General features: G+C 47.4%; 1 protein-coding gene across 1 annotated transcript; it reads left to right on the forward strand.

The window, feature by feature from the left end:
- The first annotated feature begins 18,973 nt into the window (after positions 1–18,973).
- On the forward strand, positions 18,974–24,159 carry SPACA4 (sperm acrosome associated 4). The gene is made up of 3 exons (XM_040405843.1): positions 18,974–19,128; positions 23,191–23,295; positions 23,788–24,159. Exons 1-3 carry the CDS (start codon positions 19,074–19,076, stop codon positions 23,988–23,990), a joined length of 363 nt encoding a protein of 120 aa, XP_040261777.1. The 5' UTR covers positions 18,974–19,073; the 3' UTR covers positions 23,991–24,159.
- Positions 24,160–24,586: the final 427 nt, after the last annotated feature.

Genomic DNA, 24,586 nt, shown 5'->3' on the forward strand with positions numbered 1-24,586 from the left:
TCTTTCTTTGTATCAGAACGTTGATAGTTCAATGCATTAGACAAATGTTTTTGTATGACCTTAGAAGGGTAACCTATATGTCTAAAATTATGTGACAGTTCTTGATATCTGATAGATAGTTTTCCTGGATCCTGTACAATGCGTTTAATTCTCAAGAACTGACTATATAGTAACGCATTAACTGTTGATCTCCGATGACAGCTTTCGTATCTCAGTAAATGATTACAGTCAGTAGGTTTAGTGTACAAATCCGTACTCAGATTATCACCTACGACATGTACTCTTGTATCAAGAAATTGAACATGTTCAGTTGACAATGTTAGTGTGAAACTGACGTCAGGATCTATCTCGTTCAAATAGTGATGGAAACTGTGTAGAGTGGATTTATCACCTGTCCAGATCAAAAAGATATCGTCAATGTATCGCCACCACCCCAACACATGGTTAAAGTGGTGGGACACATAAATGTGTTCCTCTTCAAGAGCTGCCATAAATATATTTGCGTATGTGGGCGCCACGTTAAAACCCGTGGTGGTCCAACGCAACTGCAAATAAAAGTGATCCATAAATGCAAAATAATTATGCCGCAAAACCAAATTGAGTAAATCAATGATAAACTCTTGACTTTCTTTAGTGTAATGGCTAGTATCCAAACATTTCTGTACTGCAGCAATGCCCCTATTGTGGTCTATTGAGGTGTATAGACTCGTGACATCAATAGAGGCCAGTATACAATGTGCAGGTAGTGTAATATTCGCTATTTTGTCCAAAAACATCTCCTGTGTCCCTAATGTAAGACCTAGTCTTCACTGCATAGTCACGCAATAGTTTATCTAAAAAGATAGCAATATTAGAAAAAATGGATCCTCTGCCTGAAACAATAGGACGTCCTGGTGGATTAACTAGTGACTTATGTATCTTAGGTAAGATATATAACAAAGGTGTTCTGGGGTGTGTAAAACATTGTGACTGGGGAAATAAACGGGTCTAACACCCTTCACCGATATTGGAGTGCTGCCTCATCATTAGCTTTTTGGATATTGTCTGTGGACTTTTGCGTAAAGTTCAGGAGGGATTGCACCCGGCTTCACATTGACTGTGCTGCTGCTACTTTTTGTTTTTAGATAGTTCAGAGATAAGCAGGAGGAAGACAGAGAAGAGGTCAAAAAAGGCTCTATCTCGGGCTAAATCGTTGTCATTATTATCTCAGCCAACCAGACACAACAGGGATTTGTCCTCTGCGGTGTCTCAGCCTTTGTCCTTCTACTCCTGTGTCCCGACTGCCGGCTGAGACAGGAAAGGAAGGAGGAGGGGATGCAGAATCCTGCGCGCCTCTGTCAGCCCAGGTATGGACATACTTGTGGGGCACTCTGCCTCCCTTTGTCTTGCTGCCTCCACTGCTGATTTCTCTCAGAGCCCTGGGGAAAGAAACAGGCAGCATGCTGTTACCTCACACGGGGAGATGTCTGCCTCTCCCATGTGCTTCTGCCTATCTTTCCTCCGGGCCCTGGTTTGGCGCCCCCTTTAGGGATCCAGGATAATGAGCCCTGTGCTGTTGCACAGGTCATACATAGCTAAGGCCGGCCCTGGGTGAGTAAAGCGCTGCAGCGCGTCACTCCCCTGCCTCCTGCAGACTAGAGAGCGATCCATAACAGAAGCACTCACCAGTCCATGGTTTAGAATGGGCCCCTGTGCAGCTGAACTGGCTGCACAGGCGGTATGTCCGCCCCTGCATAGAGGGCCCTCAAACTTTTTTTCTCACAATGGATGTTAAGCTTACTGGCCTATAATTTCCTGGTGAAGACCTAGCACCGTTTTTAAAAATGAGCGCCGCATTTGACTTGTGCCAATATCTTGGTACAATGCCCGTCATTAAAGAATCTGTAAATGTTATAAACAGGATGCAAAGAAATAACTGAAATGAGCTCCTTTAGGGTGTAAGCCATCTGGACCTGGGCCCTTGTTCACTTGTTCACAGTCAGCCAGGTACGTATGTTATTTTAAGTATTTATGTTGCCACTCCTGCACCTTGCTACTGTCTTTTTTGGTCTAACCTAAATGTCATCTTTGTATTTCTTTCCAGGTCCTCTACATGGTGCAATGATAATATTTCATGTTCATGTAATATGCCTGGTTCACCATCAGGTGGCAGCGCAAATGGCAGAGCTATAGTTGGAGAGAGTGGAACTTACCATTCTATTCTCCCCCCTTTGGGCAGAGGTGGGCCAGTCCTGCTTCCTGCCGGAAGGGTGGGGCAGAAGTTTCCAGTTAGTTCCAGTCTTCCCTAGACAGGGGAAGGGAGTGCAGGGACACGTCACGTCAGCAGAGAGAAAGAGATAAAGCAGAGTTGAGTTTGCCTGCCAGTTCATGCTAAAGCCCGATGGAACCAAGACAAAGCCTGAAAACTGTTTTGGAGAAACGTTTATTCAAGAAAAGCTGCCATTGAACTTCATCTCAAGGTCTGGACTCAAGTTATTTTTCCTCCATTCCTCAATTATTTCCCCAAAGCCTGGGGTCCAGTAGTATCCAGGTAGGAGCACCATGACAGATTTAGGCCGCACTACACCATTTGGCATTCCTACTAAACCTGGGTCGCGATAGAGGGCCCTGGGTTGCGGCTCCTTGCATTTACACCAGTGGCACCACCCCCGTGAGATGCCCTCTCATTTTTGGTATATACAGAGCTAAATAAAAAAAAACATGTAGGAGCTCTGCCTCTTGATCCCCAGTGACCAACACCCTGTTAGCATCATTTAGGGGCCCTACATGCTTTTTTTCCATTTATGTATTTGTTTTGGAGTTGGTCTTATTTTCTTTGGTCATCTGTATTTCATTGTGTATTTTAGCTGATTGTATTACCCCCTTACATATTTTTTTTAGTTCTTTAAACTTTTTAAGGGCTACAGATCACCCCTCAGATAAGTATTTTTTAAAAGCTCTCTTTTAGTTTTTTTTATTGCTGTTTTTACACTATTTGTAAGCCACATGGGGTTTAATTTTATTCACTTGTACCTATTACCTCTAGGAATGTATTTAACAATATACTTCTCCAAAGTAGATAAAGCCCTCCTATTTAGCATTAGTATCATTATGTGACAATAGTTGTTCCCAGCCTACGTCCTAAAGTGCAGCGCTCAACCCTAAGAAATTCGCCTTTTTAAAATTAAGTGTGCAATGCGCGGTGGGGGTCGTGGCCAGCAACCAAGATGGCTGGATGCAGCTAAAGGGAGCTCCGTGGCCGCAGCTACAGATTGGGATAAATCCTGAAATTCCCAATACCATTTAACAGGCAGAAGTCTCCCCCCGAATCCCTGCGAGCAGAAGCTGACACCTGAAGTGTTTAAGCCGGCGAAGATCCCCAACAGAGCGCACGCCGAAGCTGCGCTGCGCATCGCACTGGGAGTCCAGGAAGGAGAAGCGTGATTCTCCGGCGCAGAGGAACGGAGCAGTGTGGGAGCGCTCCGGAGCTGGTGAGAGGTGAAGGGGAGCAGCAGGTGAAGTAAAGCCGGGCCCCATACCAGGCACCTCCGCCTCCATCTTGATTGCGCGCCTGCAGCATCCTGTCAGGGCAGAAGGCTACTGCACTACAAGTAATAAAGTCAGCAGAGGGTACAACAACCCTCTTTCAAATCACTGTACAAATTATTCAGCTGAACTGCAGACTGCCAGATGACTGATACAGTTCACTGTCCTACATACTGAAAGCTAACAGAATCCAGAGGCACAATGATCTTTCCACTGGCTAATAGATCTACTGTACAAATACAGTGCTTCCCAGACCCTGCATTATTTATTTTTTCTATTGCAAGCCTACAGATATTCGGACATAACAACGGGGCCGCAGAAAACACAGAGTGCTGCCGAGAAATTGCGGGAATTTGCCAGACAACCTGACGATGGAACGCGATCACCATTGCCGCAGAGAAATGTTAACACCAGGGCAAGTGGAGCATCGAATTTAACAACGCCTGCAGCGCCCCCTGAGGAGGACCAAGAAGAACCCACGCTCAAACAAGTAACCGCTCAAGTTCTGGAGGCCATAACAGCGTGTAAGTCATCTCTCACAGGGAAACTAGAGGAAGTCAAAATTGACCTAGGGCTATTACGCCAAGACTTGCATAACCTGTGGGAGAGAGTTCAGCATGCGGAGGAGCGTATATCATGCATAGAAGATGCTACAGCTACGGTTTAGATACCAAAGCAGAGACTTGGAAACAAAAAGCAGACGACCTAGAAAACAGGCTCCGTAGAAACAACATTAGAATAATCGGATTGCCAGAAAATGCTGAAGGTCGCACACCTGACGCGTTCATAGACAAATGGATAAAGGAGCTCTTTCCAGATGCATTTTCACCCCGGCAGCCCCCCTGACAGGAGCATCGGAGCAGTTCATGCTCCGATGCTCTCCTTTGCCCTGCGCTAAATCGCGCAGGGCAAAGACATTTTTGGGAGATCCGATGACGTACCGGTGCTCTCCATGGGGCTGCCAGGATCCCCGGTGACGTCACCGGCACCGATGGGTGGGATTTAGCGCTGTCCTAGCCAGTAAAACGGCTAGGGCAGAGCTAAAGCCCACCCATCAGAGACAGTGACGTCACCGAACACACTGCCGGGCTGAAGTTTCCGCCCGGCAGTGTGTTATTTAAAACAAAAGAGCCCGTGCTCTGCGTGATCTAGCGCAGGGCAAGGGAGCGCATCGGAGCATGAGATGCTCCGATGCTAGCCTCAGGGGGGCTGCCTGGGTGAAAATAAGGGTATGTCTGGGTTCAGCTCTGAACCCGGACAACCCCTTTAATTAATTAAATGGTTATGCCATTATTGTAGCCACAGCCCGCATGCTTCTGCCACTAGTCACCGTAGGCGGAGGCATCCCGGTCTCACTGGCCTATATTCCGGAGTTATCACTACATGTGAAGATAGCGTACCGTTACAGTTTTGTTTGAATTCAAGACAACAATGCTGTATTGGTTAGATGCAGTTATTCCTGTAGTAATGTTGTATGCAATTACACCTGTTGCACTAAGCTTCACATTTGACAACTCATGCCTGCTTTTGAATCCATGGCCGAGCTAAAAATCTTATCGTGGAATGTCAGGGGATTAGGTACACCACAAAAGAGATCCATGGTACTGGCCTATATTAGGAATTCTAGCCCGCAAATCCTGTGTCTTCAGGAGACACATCTAATTACTACCACCTCCAGGCCGCACATTCTCACCACACCTCTCCTCCTCCAAAGGGTGTCACTACTAATTCACAAACAACTACGCTGGGAGGTAAAAGACTTGGCCGATGATTCAGAAGGCAGGTATGTCTTTGTTCACTCTGTAATTGACACTGTAAAATATACATTACTAGGTATCTATAATCCCCCTCCCGGATCTATGCAAACATAACGTGACATTGCTTTCCGAAAGGGAGACCCAGAGGAGTATAAAACAGCCAGGTCCAATCTGAAGAGGGGCATTGAGGAGGCAAAGCACTGCTAGAAAACAAGAATACAACATCATTTTACAAGCTCTGATTCCCGACGCATGTGGCAGGGTATCAAGTCCATTACGAATTATAAGAGCAACACCTGTTCTATCAACACTGGAAATTCTTTCTCTCTTGATGACCTAAATAATTTTCATTCAAGACAATGAGCTGCCTATCATCAAATTAGCCCAGCAAGAGGCTCCATTATGTTCCTTGATGCTGAGAGCACATGAGGTAGAATGGGCCTTAAACCACATTAATCCCCACAAAGCAGCTGGCCCTGATGAAGTTCCTGGAAAAGTCCTAAAAAACTGTGCTAAACAGCTGAAAACAGTGTGTTTACCAGTATGTTTAACAGCTCACTAGAGCAGGCCATTGTCCCCACTTGCCTGAAGTCCTCCACAATTGTCCCAATTCCAAAACAGGCAGGGGTGAAGACCTTAGGTGATTATCGCCCGGTGGCTCTCACTCCTATTGCCATGAAGTGCTTTGAACAACTTGTCCTCAGGCACATGAAAAGCAGGATCTGCACCTCCATGGACCCATACCAGTTTGCTTACAGAGCACATAGGTCGGCTGAGGATGCCGTCTCACTTACCCTTCACACTGCGCTGTCACACTGGAGCAGAGGGACAGCTATGTGCGGATGCTGTTCATTGACTACAGCTCGGCCTTTAACACCATCCCTCCCAACAAGTTGGCAATGAAACTGAACAACTTGGGTCTCAGCTCACACCTGTGCAACTGGATACTGGATTTTCTTACAAATAGACCACAAATCGTACGCATGGGCAAGCACTTCTCTTCATCCCTAACACTAAACACTGGGGTACCGCAAGGCTGTGTGTGGAGCCCTCTCCTTTACTCCCTCTTCACAAATGACTGTAAACCTATTCACAATACCAATACCAATATAACATTTGCAGATGACATGACCGTGATAGGCCTAATCTCCAACAATGATGAAACAGCCTATAGGAAAGAGGTTGAGAACCTAGAGAGATGGAGTAAGAACAACAACCTCATACTCAATACCAAGAAAACAAAAGGAGCTAATTCTGGATTTTAGGAAGAAGAAACGAAATGGACACCATCCCATTAGCATTAATGGTGGAAACGTGGAGATAGTTCAAAGTTTCAGATTCTTGGGAGATCATATTAGTCAGGACCTGTCATGGATAAAAAACACAACAGAAATGACCAAAAAAGGCCTTCAGAGGCTTTATTTTCTGAGGAGTCTGAAGAAAGCACAACTCCCAAAACAGCTGCACCATAGAATCTGTTATCACATACTGCATTACAGTGTGGTCCTCCGGCTGTTCTTCTGAGGACAAGAAGACCCTCAAGCGCATCATCAGAATGGCTGGCAGAATCACTGGTGCTCAGTTACCATCACTGGAGGACATCTTTACTGCTCGCTGCAGCAACAGGGCAAAGATTATCTGCGGGGATCCAACTCACCCCGGCCACAGCCTTTTCATTCCCCTACCCTCTGGTAGGCGTCTTAGAGCCCTACACGCCCGCACCACTAGGCTGAGGAAAGCTTTTACCCCAAAACAATCAGTCTCCTAAATGCTCAGAGATTATTGCCCCTTCCTAGGATAGAAACTACCACAGACTGAAAGTGACTGCTGCATTCATGACCCCATGATGATCTCTTGTCTGCAGTGGTGTCTGAATCAGTGTGTATATATACTCATAAGCACTTCCTACCTTGCTCTTGCTATATATATATATATATATGCTGTGAACTGTGAATAGTAATGCTTTCTAGTGCAATTATAGTTTTTTTCTAGTGTAATGCTTTAGTTTAAATGTCAGTTCTTGTTCCTCTGTCCATGGCATCTAGGATTGCTCCAAACAACATTTCATTGTATTGTACATTGTATGACATTGTATTGTACAGTGACAATAAAGGCATCTTATCTTATCTTATCTTAATAGCATGGCTGTGATTGGCCAGGTGCAGCATGTGACCCAGCCTCTATATAAGCTAGAGTCACGTAGCGCTGCACGTCACTCTGCTCTGCTTAGTGTAGGGAGAGGATGCTGCTGCTGTGAGGGAGAGAATAGGAGAGAGTCTTTGCTCAAAATCTACATACATTGTGTTTTGTGGGTGCAGGGCACAATTTTTTTATCCTGCCCTGAGCCCAGTGACCGAAAAAAAATTTTTTTTAATAAGTCAGTTAGGTGGGTGGCGGCGGCCATTTTATGCAAGCTCAGTGCACCAGCACTGCATCTGATCTTTTGGGACATTGAAAATCCAATTTATTTTGGCAATTTACAAAATCTGGTGCATTTGCAGGCTTAGTCAGTGTGCAATTTAAGCTAGAAATACAGCCATCATTTTCTGTGGGTTTTAAAAACACACTTTTTTGCCAAAAACCACTGTTTTCCTGAACTGCAAGTGTTAAATTCAAGTTTAATATATACAGCTTACATATTCTGTTACCAAAAAAACACTTTTTTGGCAATCTACAACATCTGGATTAGTCAGTGTGCAATTTAAGCTAGAAATACAGCCATCATTCTCTGGGGTTTTAAAAACACACTTTTTTTTGCCAAAAAACACTATTTTCAGGCCTTGCAGCATCAGCACGTGTGAAATTACAGGCTTATATACTGCTGTCAAATTCAGTTATTAAACAAACACCCGTTTGGGCAAAAAAAATTTAGTTGGCAGCCTTTGATGCAGATGTCATTGTGAGATACACCCTTTATACATTTGGGTTAGATTCACATATTTGAAATACCGCCATTTGGTGCACAATTCTTTAATTCAGGCCTACTGTGGGTCAGGCCGTGTGAGATACACCCTGTATATACAGGGCTTATATTCTTTCATTAATAAAAAACCCTATTTGGTGCAAAATACACAATATTTCAGGCCTTGCAGCATCTTGACGTTTGAAATTCCTGGGTTATATACTGCTGTCATATTTAGTTATTAAACAAACACCCGTTTGGGCAAAAAAAGTTTATTTGGGAGCCTTTGCTGCATATGTCATTGTGAGATGCACCCTTTATAAATTTGGGTTATATTCAGATATTTGAAATACCACCATTTGGTGCACAAATCTTTAATTGAGGCCTACTGTGGGTCAGGCCGTGTGAGATACACCCTTTACATACTGTTGTTATATTCTACTATTAATTAAACACCCATTTAGGGCAAGATCCTAAATTCGAGAAATATGAGGAGAGCGTCAAATAAGGGACGTGGCCCAGGTCGTGGTTCTGCTGGTGGAGCTCCTGTCGCAGGGAGAGGACGTGGTCGATCTGTGCCAGCTACACGCACAAGTGGAAACCCTTCCTCAGGTGCGAGTAGGCGACAGAACCTTCAGCGGTATTTGGTCGGGCCTAATGCGGCTCTACGAATGGTGAGGCCTGAACAAGTACAGGCGATAGTATATTGGGTTGCTGACAGTGGATCCAGTTCCTTCACATTGTCTCCCACCCAGTCTCCTCCTGAAAGACCACAGTTGACACCTGCAGCCGATGTCCATCAGTCTTTCACCTCACTCCCTTGCAAATCAGCCAAGCAGTCTGAGCCCCAAGTCATGCAGCAGTCTCTTCTGCTTTTTGATGACTCTGTTAGCAGTGTTTCCCAGGGCCATCCACCTAGCCCTGCCCCAGAAGTGGAAGAGATTGAATGCACCGATGCCCAACCATTTATCTTTCAAGATGAGTACATGGGAGGACCATCGCAGCACGTCTCGGATGATGACTAAACACAGGTGCCAACTGCTGGGGCTTTCGAAAGTGTGCAGACCGACAAGGAAGTCAGGGGTGAAGACTGGGTGGAAGATGATGTGGAGGACGATGAGGTCCTCGACCCCACATGGAATCAAGGTCATGCGAGTGACCTATGTAGTTCGGAGGAAGAGGCGGTGGTCGCACAGAGCCACCAGCACAGCAGAAGAGGGAGCAGGGTGCAAAAGCGGAGCGGCCGTCCTCTAGACAGTACGCCTGCTACTGCCCACCGCAGCAAGGGACAGAGCACACCAAAGCCGGCTCCAAGGAGTTCCCTGGCATGGCAGTTCTTCAGACAATGTGCTGACGACACGACATGAGTGGTTTGCACGCTGTGCAATCAGAGCCTTAAGCGAGGCATAAACGTTCTCAACCTGAGCACAACCTGCATGACCAGGCATTTAAGTGCAAAGCACGAGCTGCAGTGGAGTAGACACCTCAAAAAACAAGAAAGGTCTCTGGCTCCTCCTGCTTCCTCTTCTGCTGCAGTCTCGGCCTCTTCATCCACCTCTGGAGTGACAGTGCCACCTGCCACCCCGCAAACAGAGGATCTGCCAGCAACACCAACACCTGGGTCACCAAGCATCTCCACAATGTCCCACGGAAGCGTTCAGCTCTCCATCTCCCAAACGCTGGAGAGGGAGAGGAAGTGTGGTTTGTGCCAGTCAGCCTCAAGCCCGGCCTGGTGATGTGCGATAATGGAGTGAAATCTCGTAGCAGCTCTGGGATTTGCCGGTTTGACGCACATCCCTTTCCTGGCGTATGTGGTGAATTTGGTGGTGCAGAGAATCCTTAAAAATTACCTCGATATGTCAGAGCTGCTGCATAAAGTGCGGGCCGTTTGTGCGCGCTTTCGGCGTTCTCACCCTGCTGCTGCTCGCCTGTCAGCGCTGCAGTGTAACTTCGGCCTTCCCGCTCACCGCCTCATACGCGACGTGCCCACAAGGTGGAACTCCACCTTGCACATGCTGGAGAGACTGTGCGAGCAGCAGCAGGCGATAGTGGAGTTTCAGCTGCAGCACGCACGGGTGAGTCGCTCGGCGGAACAGCACCACTTCACCACCAATGACTGGGCCTCCATGCGAGACCTGTGTTCCATGTTGCGCTGTTTCGTGTACTCCACCAACATGACCAGTGCCGATAACGCCGTTCTCAGCGTTACTATCCCACTTCTATGCCTCCTTGAAAAAACGCTCCTGGCGATGATGGAAGAGGATGTGGCACAGGAGGAGGAGGAGGAAGTGGGATCATTTCATAGGGTTTCCGGCCAGTCATTCCCAAGTGGCTCCGAGGGTGGGTTCCTGCACCCACAAACGCCAGGTACACAATTGTCCAGCCAGGGCATAGTTCTGGAGGATGAGGATGAGGAGGAGGAGGAGGAGGAGATTAAGGAGGAGGAACCATGTTCACAGCAGGGTGGCACCCAGACCATGGCCATCACTGGCACGTGGCTGGGGGGGATACAGAGGACACAGACGATACACCTGCCACAGAGGACAGCTTTTCGTTGCCTCTGGGCAGCCTGGCACACATGAGCGATTACATGCTGCAGTGTCTCCGCAATGACCGCCGAGTTGCCCACATTCTAACTTGTGCTGATTACTTGGTGGCCACACTTCTGGATCCCCGTTACAAGGACAACGTACCGTCCTTAATTCCCTCACTGAAGCGTGATCGTAAGATGCGCGAGTACAAGCGCACGCTGGTAGATGCGCTGCTGGTGGCATTCCCACCTGACAGCGGGGGCACAGTGGAAGCACAAGGCGAAGGCAGAGGATAAGGAAGAGGTCGCCAACGCAGCTGGGGCACCGCCAGCACCTCAGAAGGCAGGGTTAGCATGTCCGAAATGTGGAAAAGCTTTGTCAGCACGCCACAACAACCAGCACCACCAGCTGATATGGAACGTCTTAGCAGGAAGCAGCATTTCACCAACATGGTGGAGCAGTATGTGTGCACACGCCTATACGTACTGAATGACGGGTCTGCCCCCTTCAACTTCTGGGTCTCCAAATTGGACACATGGCCTGAGCTTTCCCTTTACGCCTTGGAGGTGCTGGCCTGCCCTGCAGCCAGTGTATTATCTGAACGTGTATTTAGCACGGCAGGGGGCGTCATCACAGACAAGCGCAGCCGCCTGTCCACAGCCAATGTGGACAAGATCACGTTCATTAAAATGATAGTGAGTGAGCACTAACAACATTGGCACCATATGGAACATTTTATTAGAATGGTTACAGATAAAATAATGAGCATAAAATACTAAACATAAAATACATGCAATATATATAAAATGGCCTAGGGTAGTGGATATAAAAACTATTCAAATGATCCCAAGGAATCAATTGATAAAGCGTAGTACGGAACACTCAGCTCCCCGCAAAATACTTGTTTCACATATACCAAAAGTCATTGATGTAGCTGCAGATGTCTCTTTGAGAAACTTGCTCCCTGTCTTAGAATGGAGAGTTCGTATTATTGAGTCAATAGTACCTCAGTGGGGAAGGGGTGTAGAACGTCCCGAAACGCGTCTGGTGAAAAGGAGAAGCGCCCATCAAACAGACAAGACCTCCACTGATATCCTCGTTTTATTATTGCATGGCCATGCAAAAGCAACTTTAAGTCAAGTTATCGGAATATCTCACTCGTCTAAGAAGTACCCGCCTCCGATAAGGCTCAACACCTGACCGCGTAATCCCGCGATACTGTGACGCTGCTAGTCCGAGGTGTGCGACGCGAGACGCTTGAGTGTTTCACGGCACCGCTCGCCCCTCGTGATACAAGATTGCGAGCGTCTCAACAGGAGCCAGGTAGGAACTTGAACACTATTACAGCTAAACATTAAGCATTTAGTGACGACCAGTCACCGACAAATGTGAACATTAAATATAAGGAAGAAACAATTTGTCTTATACAACTGACTTTTGATGCGGCAGCGAAACAGAGGCTGCAGCCGATAATCTCAAACTATCTATATATATCAATTACCATCTACCGCTGAGTACTCACAACAGCCACTGGTGGAACAGCCAATTGCGACCTGCAAATAAAAGGAGAAAAAATAGAGAATCAATTTTCAAACATTACCTGGTATACTGAGGCATTTCCACACAAAGCCTGGGGTACTGAGGTACTATTGACTCAATAATACGAACTCTCCATTCTAAGACAGGGAGCAAGTTTCTCAAAGAGACATCTGCAGCTACATCAATGACTTTTGGTATATGTGCAACAAGTATTTTGCGGGGAGCTGAGTGTTCCGTACTACGCTTTATCAATTGATTCCTTGGGATCATTTAAATAGTTTTTATATCCACTACTCTAGGCAATTTTATATATATTGCATGTATTTTATGTTTAGTATTTTATGCTCATTATTTTATCTGTAACCATTCTAATAAATTGTTCCATATGGTGCCAATGTTGTGAGTTAGCAGCACCCCACATAGTCACTAGGTGTGAGCCAACCCCTTGTATTTTATTGGTCATTAAAATGAACCAGGCATGGATCCCACAAGACTTGTCCGTACCTTATGCAGAATAGACATGTATACCGGCACTAACCAGCCATTGTTATACTGCACATACGGGTGAAATTCACCAATTTTTGGGTGTATAGTACCACTGCTATACCTAGTAGACACGTTAAAAAAAAAAATTGTCATTTACATTTTCTGGTGAAATTCACCAATTTTTGGGTGTAATGTACCACTGCTATACCTAGTAGACCGGTAAAAAACAAAAAACAAACATTTGTCAGCTACATTTTAGGGTCAAATTCACAAAACTTTGGGTGTAATATACCCCTCCTCTACCTAGTTGACAGCTTAATAAATTTCAATAATTTTTATTTTACATTTTCGGGTGACAATAAACAATTTTTTTCTGTCATAGACCCCTGCTCTACCAAGTAGACAGGTTAATTAATTTCTGTAATTTTTCTGTTACATTCTTGGGTTGACATTATACAATTTTAGACGTGAATAAACCCCTGCTCTACATAGGTGACAGGGAATAACATTTCTGAAATGCTTCTTTAATTGATGCGCGCCACCTCATTTGATTCAATGCTTAAACTTAAACAAGTTGTACCACTTTTGCACTTCAATAATTTGTCCCACATTTCCGCTATACTCTTTTGGCCAACATTTGCGCCTCAATAGCTTTTCCCACATTTCTTCTTGATCCCAATTTTTTTAAATAAATTTATCTCCCTTAAATTTGGTCTCTCTTTCTCACGCTCCCTCTTCGGCCTGGAACCCTGATTCCCCGCCACCCGTGATCACTATGGTAGGCGCATAAAAGAACATCGAAAGTTGATAGAGCAGATATCAAATTAGATCGTGAACATCAAGGGCAGGGCCGGACTGGGGATAAAAACCAGCCCTGGAAAAAGTTGCACACCAGCCCCACAGCATTGCGTCATTATTTACTTGTTTATAATAGGAGAAAGCGTTCATTTTAAAACACGTGTGTAAACACAAATATGAACTTTGCCCCACGATAGCTCTTTTGTAGAACCCCCATAAAAACTTACAATTACTTGACTTGGCCCTTGGGGATCTCGGACGCCACTTCAACACTTTGGCCGGGGGCTCGGCGGAGCTGATGTTGTGTTTTATCCTAATGAGAAAGATTTCATAATAAGGATTTGGAGAAGGGGCAGTGGGGTCGCAGAGCAGGGAGAGGCTGGTGCTGGTACTAGGGGGTCATACCATGTGGGAGTAATAAAGCCCACCATAATGCCCCCCCAGTAGTAATAATTCTCCTTATAATATGCAAAACATACCCCTTTGTAATACCCCCAGTTGAGCTAATGTTCCCATAATGTGCCAATATAAAATGCCCCTTCTCAGTGCCCCCATAGATGACCCCCATAGTGCTCCCCCCTTCCCCATAGTACCCACCATAATGTGTCCCAGTATAAAATGCCCCTATACAGAGCCCCCATATAAAATACCCCTTCTTTTTAGCCTCAGTAGATGCCCCTATAGTGCCCCCCAATAATCTGCAGTAAGATGTGCCCCTATAGATGCCCCCAATCATGTGCCAGTAACAAGAGCCCCCCCACCATCATGTGCCAGTAGCCAGAGCCCCCCCATATCATGTGCCAGTAGCCCCCCATATCATGTGCCAGTAGCCCCCCCATATCATGTGCCAGTAGCCCCCCCATATCATGGGCCAGTAGCCCCCCCATATCATGGGCCAGTAGCCCCCCCATATCATGTGCCAGTAGCCCCCTTATGTGCCAGTAGCCCCCCTTATCATGTGCCAGTAGTCCCCCTTATGTGCCAGTAGCCCCCCTTATCATGTGCCAGTAGCACCCCTTATCATGGGCCAGTAGCCCCCCTTATCATGGGCCAGTAGCCCCCCTTATCATGTGCCAGCCCAGTAGTCCCCCCCTTATCATGTGCCAGCCCAGTAGTCCCCCCTTATCATGTGCCAGCCCAATAGTCCCCCCTTATCATGTGCCCGCCCAGTAGTCCCCCCTTATCGTGTGCCAGCCCAGTAGCCCCCCTTATCATGTGCCAGCCCAGCCCAGTAGTCCCCCCTTATCATGTGTCAGCCCAGTAGCCCCCCTTATGTGCCAGCCCAGCCCAGTAGTCCCCCTTATCATGTGCCAGCCCAGTAGCCCCCCTTATCATGTGCCAGCCCAGTAGCCCCCCATATCATGTGCCAGCCCAGTAGTCCCCCCCTTATCATGTGCCAGCCCAGTAGTCCCCCCTTATCATGTGCCAGCCCAGTAGTCCCCCCTTATCATGTGCCAGCCCAGTAGTCCCCCCTTATCATGTGCCCGCCCAGTAGTCCCCCCTTATCATGTGCCAGCCCAGCCCAGTAGTCCCCCCTTATCGTGTGCCAGCCCAGTAGCCCCCCTTATCATGTGCCAGCCCAGCCCAGTAGTCCCCCCTTATCATGTGCCAGCCCAGTAGTCCCCCTTATCATGTGCCAGCCCAGTAGCCCCCCTTATCATGTGCCAGCCCAGTAGTCCCCCTTATCATGTGCCAGCCCAGTATTGTACCTATATAAAAAATAAAAAAAAACACTTATACTTACCTCCAGCGATGTGATGCGATGCAGGCCGCCTCTTCCGGCCTGTGTCCCTCGCTATACGGCTCAGGCGACGCGATGACGTCATCGCGCCGCCTGCACCGGCCTCTGATAGGCTGCCAGCACTAGGCCGGCAGCCTATCAGTAGAACAGGAGGGGACTCACCTCTCCCTCCTCTGCCGCAGCACAGGCATCTGTATTGCCGTCCTGAGGACTGCAATACAGATGACTATGGAGATGAGCGCTTCCGCAATGGAGGCGCTCATCTCCTGCTCTGCCCTGCCGCCGGCCGCGGCCGCCCGAACTTGTCACCAGGGCTGCGGCCTTGCGGCACTCAGGCCTGCCGGCCTACCAGGAAATTTCCTGGTATCCCGGCAGGCCAGTCCGGCCCTGATCACGGGGACGTGCGACATGGTGGGGCAGTAAGTGTGCTCACGCCTACACGAACTGACTGACAGGGGTCAGCCCCTGCAACTTCTGGGTCTCCAAATTGGGCACATGGCCTGAGCATGCCCTTTACCCCTTGGAGGTGCTGGCCTGCCCTGCAGCCAGTGTATTGTCTGAACGTGTGTTTAGCATGACTGGAGGGGGTTATCACAGGTTATATTTCCCAATGTTTTGGAGTGTACCCTAAATAAATAAAATAAATAATAATTTAAACTAGGGTTGTCCCGATACCACTTTTTTAGGACCGAGTACAAGTACCGATACTTTTTTTCAAGTAGTCACCGATACCGAATACCGATACTTTTTTAAAATGTCATGTGACCGTTTTGGGGGATCTGTGGATCTGTGGATGACGCACTGTCATGTGGGGGATCTGTGGATGGCACTGTTATGGGGGACCTGTGGATGGCACTGTTATGGGGGATCTGTGGATGGCACTGTTATGGGGGATCTGTGGATGGCACTGTTATGGGGGATCTGTGGATGGCACTGTTATGGGGGATCTGTGGATGGCACTGTTATGGGGGATCTGTGGATGGCACTGTTATGGGGGATCTGTGGATGGCACTGTTATGGGGGATCTGTGGATGGCACTGTTATGGGGGATCTGTGGATGGCACTGTTATGGGGGATCTGTGGATGGCACTGTTATGGGGGATCTGTGGATGGCACTGTTATGGGGATCTGTGGATGGCACTGTTATGGGGGATCTGTGGATGGCACTGTTATGGGGATCTGTGGATGACACTGTTATGGGGGATCTGTGGATGGCACTGTTATGGGGGATCTGTGGATGGCACTGTTATGGGGGATCTGTGGATGGCACTGTTATGGGGGATCTGTGGATGGCACTGTTATGGGGATCTGTGGATGGTGCTGTTATGGGGGATCTGTGGATGGCACTGTTATGGGGGATCTGTGGATGGCACTGTTATGGGGGATCTGTGGATGGCACTGTTATGGGGGATCTGTGGATGGCACTGTTATGGGGGATCTGTGGATGGCACTGTTATGGAGGATCTGTGGATGGCACTGTTATGGGGATCTGTGGATGGCACTGTTATGGGGATTTGTGGATGGCACTGTTATGGGGATCTGTGGATGGTACTGCTATGGGGTGGGATATCTGTGGATGGCATTGTTATGGGGTGGGGAGATCTGAGGATGGCATTGTTATTTGGTGGGGGATCTGTGGATGGTGCTGTTATAGGGGATCTGTGGATGGAACTGTTATGGGGAGGATCTGTGGATGACACTGCTATATGTCATCCACAGATCCCCCTCATAACAGTGTCCCCCAATACACCGGGCCCCGCCGCTCACCGAAGTATTTTTTTATAAACGTGAATCCTTATCCAGTTATTAAGTTGAACTAACGCTGCCCTCTCCCATGTTCCCCTGTATCCCCCTGTATCCCCACAGCACTTACTTAAGCTTCCATAGCAGGCAGAGTGGACGGCACCAGTAACGTCACTCACTGACGTCGCGCGTCTGCTCCGCCTGCTTCATTCATAAAGTGGGCGGAGCAGGCGCTCTACGTCAGTGAGTGACGTTACTGCTGCCGTCTGCTCTGCCTGCTATGGAAGCTTAAGTAAGTGCTATGGGGATACAGGGGGGACATGGGAACATGGGAGAGGGCAGCGTTAGTTCAAAAAAGTATTCTATTTATGTATCGGGGCGGGGTATCGGCGGCTGAGTACCGCCGAGAAAACTCGGAATCGGTCCCGATACCGATACTAGTATCGGTATCGGGACAACCCTAATTTAAACCAAAAACCAGTGTAGGCTACCTCCTCCTCCTCCACCACCACTTCCACATCCACCGCCTCCTCAACCTCCTACTCCATATGGACCTGGTCCTCCTTGATCAAGATTATTATTTTTTATTTTTACGTATTTTATGTTATTTAAAGTCATTTCCCTATCCACATTTGTTTGCAGAGCCCTTGCCATGCTCTTAACCACATTTCGACGACATTTTCAGCCCTCTAGCCCTTTCCATTACATTTTTACAGCCATTTTAGTGCTCAAAAGTTCGGGTCCCCATTGACCTCAATGGGGTTCGGGGTCAAGTTCGGGTCCCGAATTCGAACTTTTTTGTGAAGTTCGGCCGAACCCGTCGAACCCGAACATCCAGGTGTCCGCTCAACTCTAGTCATCAGTGATGACATCACCGCACCCAGCCAGCATGATGACTTGATAACATCATCATGTCACTGCGTGAGATCTCTCGCTGTATCTTCAATCAAGATGACCGCGATGGCCTCTCCGCGAGCAAATAAGCGGAGTATGTTTATTTTATTTATTTTTTCTTAACCTGATTAACCCCTGAAAGGCCTCAATTGTAGCAACAGATGCCGCGATCAATGCGGCCTTTAAAGGGTTCAATGACGGGGGGAGGTGTGATTGTCGTTCCACATCATCGCACCTGCTGCATACAAAGGAATGCGCTTTGTGCCGAATTTCTTCGTGAAATTTGCGGACCATAACGCAAATCTATGACGGAATGCCTTTAGAGGCATTCCGTTATTCATTCCGTCGTGATAGAAGTCTATGGGCTGCAAAACGGATCCGTCCTGTTTCCGTTATGCAGGCGAGTCCTCTATGCATGCCATAGACTTCTATAATGACGGAATGAATAACGGAATGCCTCTAAAGGCATTCCGTCATAGATTTGCGTTATGGTCCGTGGTAACGGAATCCATAACGCAATTCTGCTTTTACCCCCCAAACGAAGCGTGAACGAATTTCAAAATATTTTAATTCGCTCCTCGCTAGTGCTTATGTCAAAAATCCCACCGAGGACCCTCCCCTAATCTCCTACGATCACAGAGAGACAATTGCATCCCAGGTCACGGCGAAGTTATGAAAAATTCGATTCAGCAAATATCACGAAGAAATTCGTCACAAAGCGCATTCCTTTGTATGCAGCAGGCGCGATGATGGGGAACGACAATAACACCTGCCCCCGTCATTGAACCCTTTAAATGCCGCATTGATCGCGGCATCTGTTGCTACAATTGAGGCCTTTCAGGGGTTAATCACGTTAAGAAAAAAAAACAAACAAAAAATAAATAAAATACTCACCTTATCCATTTGCTGGCGGAGAGGCCATCGCGGCCCCAGGCATATATGCGTATAAAGTGCACGGAGCCATGACCACGTTGTGCAACACACAAATATTAACAGGAATCGGAACACAGCATTCTCGGTTTCCTCCAAGTGGCAGGCCACTGCTTCATCGCCCATCACCCCCATCCTCCTTCTAGCCTGCAGGGTAGGGAGGGGTCTCTATTTAAGCGAGGCGAGGAGACAGGAGCTGCAGAAGGAGAGACAGAGCTTGAGAAGACATGGAGGTGAAAGGATTCCTAATTGCCAGCCTCCTGCTGCTGAGCTGCCACATAGGTACTGTAACCCTCTATGTATTTGTGTAGGTCCTTTCAGGTGCAGGGGGTTGTCCTGTGCATGTAATGAGTGGGGTTTATAGTATTTTGTATTATAACATGACCTTTAGATGGAAGCCAAGAAATCTCCATCCCTTATTTAGTCCATCACGACTGCAAATGATGAATGTTCTAAATGGTTTCTGTTCTGTAGTCCTGACTGTGTAATCCAGACCATATCTGGGGTCCTACAAAGACCACGCGATCATCAAATGACATTGAAGTGAGATGCCCGCAGCCTTGATGTTTTAATTCTAAGTTGGTGCTGGGGCAGGAATTGCAGCTGCTATTGAAGTAGATTGTTGGTGGGCTCCACGAGAGCGTGCTCGTTGGCGGTGGCTTTAACATCTCTCTGCGAGAACTTAGACCTATAAATAAAAGTGGACTCAAAAATAGATATTTGGGTCATGTTCATTGAAAGAAAAAAATAAATAAATAATGGTGACCTCCAATGCATCCACCATTCGGAGTTGTTGACCTTCCTGTGTCCAGTATTATGTACGTTTAAAAAAGCCGCGCTTATTCAATCCGTAAGGGATCTGTGTCTACCCTCCGTGTGTCACTTGTAATCCATGGATGCTGCTCAGTTGATGATTAAATTTAAGAGCATTTCTTATCTGTCTTCTGTGAAAAACGGATGTCATCGGTCTGTGTGTGTGTGTAAGGCTACTTTCACACTGGCGTTTCTGGGTCCGCTTGTGAGACCCCTTTCAAGGCTCTCGCAAGCGGCCCAAAACGGATCAGTTTGGCCCCAATGCATTCTGAATGGATAAGGATCCGTTCAGAATACATCAGTTTGCCTCCATTCCGCCCTGAAGGCGGACACCAGAACGCTGCTTGCAGCGTTTTGATGTCCGCTTGACGATGCAGAGCCAAACGGATAAGTCCTGACTTACAATGTAAGTCAATGGGGACGGATCCGTTTTCACTGACACAATATGGTGCAGTTGAAAACGGATCCGTCCCCGATTGACTTTCCATGTAAGTCAGGACGGATCCGTTTTGACTTAGACTTTTTTTTAAAAAGAATAATGCAGACGGATCCGTTCTGAACGGATACAAGCGTTTGCATTATAGGTGCGGATTCGTCTGTGCAGATACCAGACGGATCCGCACCTGACGCAGGTGTGAAAGTAGCTTAGCATATGGAAGCTTTCAGAGGAGCTTCTGTCCTGACCTCCTAGCACTGCTGGGGTCGCATAGCATTATACTGATTTTTATGATGCTGTGTAACCCTTACAATGACATTCCAGAACTGTAAGGGTTACACAGCATCATAAATCAGTATAATGCTATGTGACTCCGGCAGTGCTGGGAGTTCAGGACTGGGGAGGTGTTGCACTGGGAGTCCGGAGTGTGACACTCGTTTGTCTGAAAGCGACCTATGTCTCTATTTATTTATTTTATTTATTTATTTATTTTTTCTGACCCACTGTCAGTGGAAAAAAAAAAAAAATCACTGATGTGTGAACAGACACCTTTAAATCAATGGGTATGTGTTCTGTCCATGGAAAATGCGGACTGCACACGTCTGCGAAAAATGGAAATGTGAACGAGGTCTTGTATACCAAACCACCAACTTGTCTAGTGCTATGGTACTAAGGGGTTAACCATTCCAGTAAGTAGGTAGTAGAAAGATCAGCCTGCATGTGTAAACCCAGCCTAATGCCTCGTCAGTGATTGTGAGCTAAAACTAGGAGTGGCGCCTACACACAGATCGGGTAAGTACGGTAAGATCTGCACCTGTCCTCTTTGTTTGGAGCCGCGCCTAGTTTGGGCTCGACGTTGCTGACCAAACACTGACTGTGTGACTAAGGGCTCATGTACACGACCATTGGCTGTTTTATGGTCCTCAAATTGCTGATCTGCAAAACATGTATCCCGGCCATGCGCATTTTGCTGAACAGGCCGGCCGCTAATGGAACAATCCTATCTCTGTCTGTAATGTGGACAATAATAGGACATGGTCTTTATTTATTTACGGACACAGAGTCACTTCCTATTCTTTTTTTTTTTTTCTTTTTTTACTACCTCTCATCTAGAAAGACAATATTTACTGTCTGCAGTACGGCCACATGTGCATCATGATGGAACCCTATAGTGATCTAAGCTTGGTGAGGTCCAGGTCTTGTAGCCGTAATAATTGATGCTAAAATGCAGCCACATTATGACAATGTGAAGAAGACTTTAGCTAACCATACACATTAGATGTGCACTGGCCAATTTCAGTGGATTTGGCTGACCATCTGAAGTGTATGGTCAGGGCCGCTGCAAGGATTTTTGCCAACACAAGCAAAGCTACATCTTGGTGCCCCCCCCCCCTCTCGCAGCTCACCTGGCCCTGGTCCCGTCTGCAGCAGCTGGCTTCTCCTCTGTGTGGTCCTGGTATCTTCTCTCTGCTTCAATCACTGGTTTGAGGACTGTATTTTTCACCCTCTTAAGACGCACGGAGGAGGATAATAAGAAAAAAATATTTTACATTGCACCTCAGGTCAGACAAGCAATCAAACCCCTAATGTTAATCAGACCCCAGATCATACCCCCAATGCCTCAGCCCCCCCCATGTCAGCCATCATGCGCCCCCCCATGTCAGCCATCATGCGCCCCCCCCCCAGTCAGCCATCATGCGCCCCCCCCCAGTCAGCCATCATGCGCCCCCCCCCAGTCAGCCATCATGCGCCCCCCCCCAGTCAGCCATCATGCGCCCCCCCCCAGTCAGCCATCATGCGCCCCCCCCCAGTCAGCCATCATGCGCCCCCCCCCAGTCAGCCATCATGCGCCCCCCCCCAGTCAGCCATCATGCGCCCCCCCCCAGTCAGCCATCATGCGCCCCCCCCCAGTCAGCCATCATGCGCCCCCCCCCCGTCAGCCATCATGCGCCCCCCCCCCAGTCAGCCATCATGCGCCCCCCCCCCCAGTCAGCCATCATGCGCCCCCCCCCCCAGTCAGCCATTATGCGCCCCCCCCCCCCAGTCAGCCATTATGCGCCCCCCCCCCCCCAGTCAGCCATTATGCGCCCCCCCCCCCCCAGTCAGCCATTATGCGCCCCCCCCCCCCCCCATGTCAGCCATCATGTCCCCCCCCCCCCCCCCACCACCAGCGCTCTCTCTTCTTCCTGGTTCTTGGCTGTCAGCTGTGAAGGCTGCACACAGTGAGGTCACATGGTGCGCAGTCCTTTACAGCAGACAGCCAAGCGGAGGACCAGGAAGCGGTGAGTACAGATCCTTCACCGCTTCCCGGTCCTCCGGTACTAATGAAGCGCTTCCAAAATGGAAGCGCTTCATTAGTATTCGCCCCACAAGACCCAGGGGGAAAATATGGAGTCTGCCTTATTATAGCACCGGCCCTGTGTATGGTAGCCTTCTGATTCTTTCCCCGATGGCTGATATCTGAAAATAGGAGATTAGCTGCCAGCCGTCAGTGACTCCTTCATACATATGCTCTGCCGAGAGTTTGCATTACATGTTAGGTAATTGGAAGGCTTTGGCCAATCTATATCTAAAGTGTATAGCCAGATTAAGATGTCAATGACAAAAACACTGGTGGTATTTAGAAAAAATGACCAGTTATGTTAATTTACCTTCCATGGTGGTGGCATTATTTAGCTCATTCAAATGTGAGGATGCATAAAGCCACAAAATAAAATAGTACTGGCTCACACCCAGGGGCAAAGCTATAGATGGTGCAGAAGCAGCAGTCTAACCTGAGCCCTGGTGCTTGTGGGAGTCAAAGGCTCTTGTGTCACATGTGATGAGACAAGTATTACAAATGGTACCTGGTATTTCCCATTACAAATTTTTATTTATTTTTTCCACTGGGACCTAAGGTATGATGGAAGCAAGTTGTACCCTCTCCTCCAGGTTCTCACTACTAGCGGTAAATGGAATAAAGATAGTGTCCATCTGTCGTGAAGGGCCACATGTCTCGTTAGACCATAAATATAGAAAGTAACTTTCTCGGATATGATGTCGAACATTCATCACTTGCAATGCAATTACTCAAGTCCTTTTGCCCTTTGTTTTAGGCCATACTCTTGACTGTTATACCTGTGACTATGGAACCTGCTTATTTCCCTCCAAGACATCATGTGGCGTGCTACAAGTCTGCGGGATTGAAACTGCCAAAGCAGGTAAATCCTCCATGAAGGGGTCCTTGAAGACAAACAAGTGGAAGCACTTTCATTACCTATTTATTACATTTTGTATAGTGCAGAGACTTGATGTCTGTGGTCTATCAGAATTTGCTTTTATTTGGTCTAAATCTCTACCAAAAACTTGGTGGCTTGCTAATGAATGTTGTGTTGATCTTCAACTCTGTTTTCTTCATCTTGAGTTGAAAACTTACACTGAAGCTCCTATTGTCCTTCCCTTGCCCTATGTGTAACAACTAAATTCTGCAGGGGGTAAATGGCCTATTCACCCCCAAGGCGGCTGGTTTGAAATGAAGCATCATTGCCCTCAATGTTCTTCATGTGTAATGCAGAAAAGTCTGGTTCCTTCAGAGTCCAGTCTATTTCTAGGGTCCCTCTACTAACCTCAAATTCCCCAACAAGGTATTTGAAATGGGTTCTGTAACCCACATACTGTACTCTTTTTTTAATTTGATTATTGGTTTCTTGCAGGCTACATTGGCATGAAGAAGAAAGGATGTCTATACCCTACAGACTGCTTGACTGAGTCATCTGTCGCTTATGTGGGCGTGACAGTGACAACTACACGTTCCTGTTGTTTTACCGAATTATGCAATTCAGCAACTGCCCCCAAAGTTTCTGTAGTCACTGGAATTACCGCCATCTTGTCTTTGGTACTTGCCAAACTTTTCTAAGCCCGTATGTATTGGGTCGGTGTCTTGTGTTTGAGTGCACTAATGAGTCTTTGTGCTGTGTACTTGTATCCATGCGAAAAAGTGATTATTATGCTCCCCACCTGATGCCTATCAATACAAATTTCTTGAATGTCTTCCACTTTTCAATGAAATATATATTTCTATATAATGTTCCTATCGTGTTTGTCTGACAATTTATTTAGAAACTAGATGCTGCATCCACTTCTTACTCCCCTCCCCCCCCCACCCATCTATCTCTGAGCCTTCCGGATATAGTCGAGCGCTGCCATCTCCAGCTAGGCAAGATCACACAATTACCACCTATTGTACAGCAGTGTAGTGAGGCCCCATCCCTTCAACCATTCTCCCACCCCACCCCCTAGGCAGCTCTGCAAGCGAAGGCAACCAGTCCTGCCCAGTAGGACAGGTTGTTGGCGGCCATTTTAAATCCTTCCCAGAGAACCCCCTTTAAATATGCATCCAGATTCATATAGAAGTACACAGGTGATGCTGAACCATAGGTTGTTTATGTGCATGAGGCCAATGACTTTGGGTGGTCCTCTCAATGGGAGTAAGTTTACAGCAAAAAAAAAACT

Source organism: Bufo bufo, chromosome 8 (assembly GCF_905171765.1).
Source record: "Bufo bufo chromosome 8, aBufBuf1.1, whole genome shotgun sequence".
In the NCBI taxonomy this organism is placed as follows: Eukaryota; Metazoa; Chordata; class Amphibia; order Anura; family Bufonidae; genus Bufo; species Bufo bufo.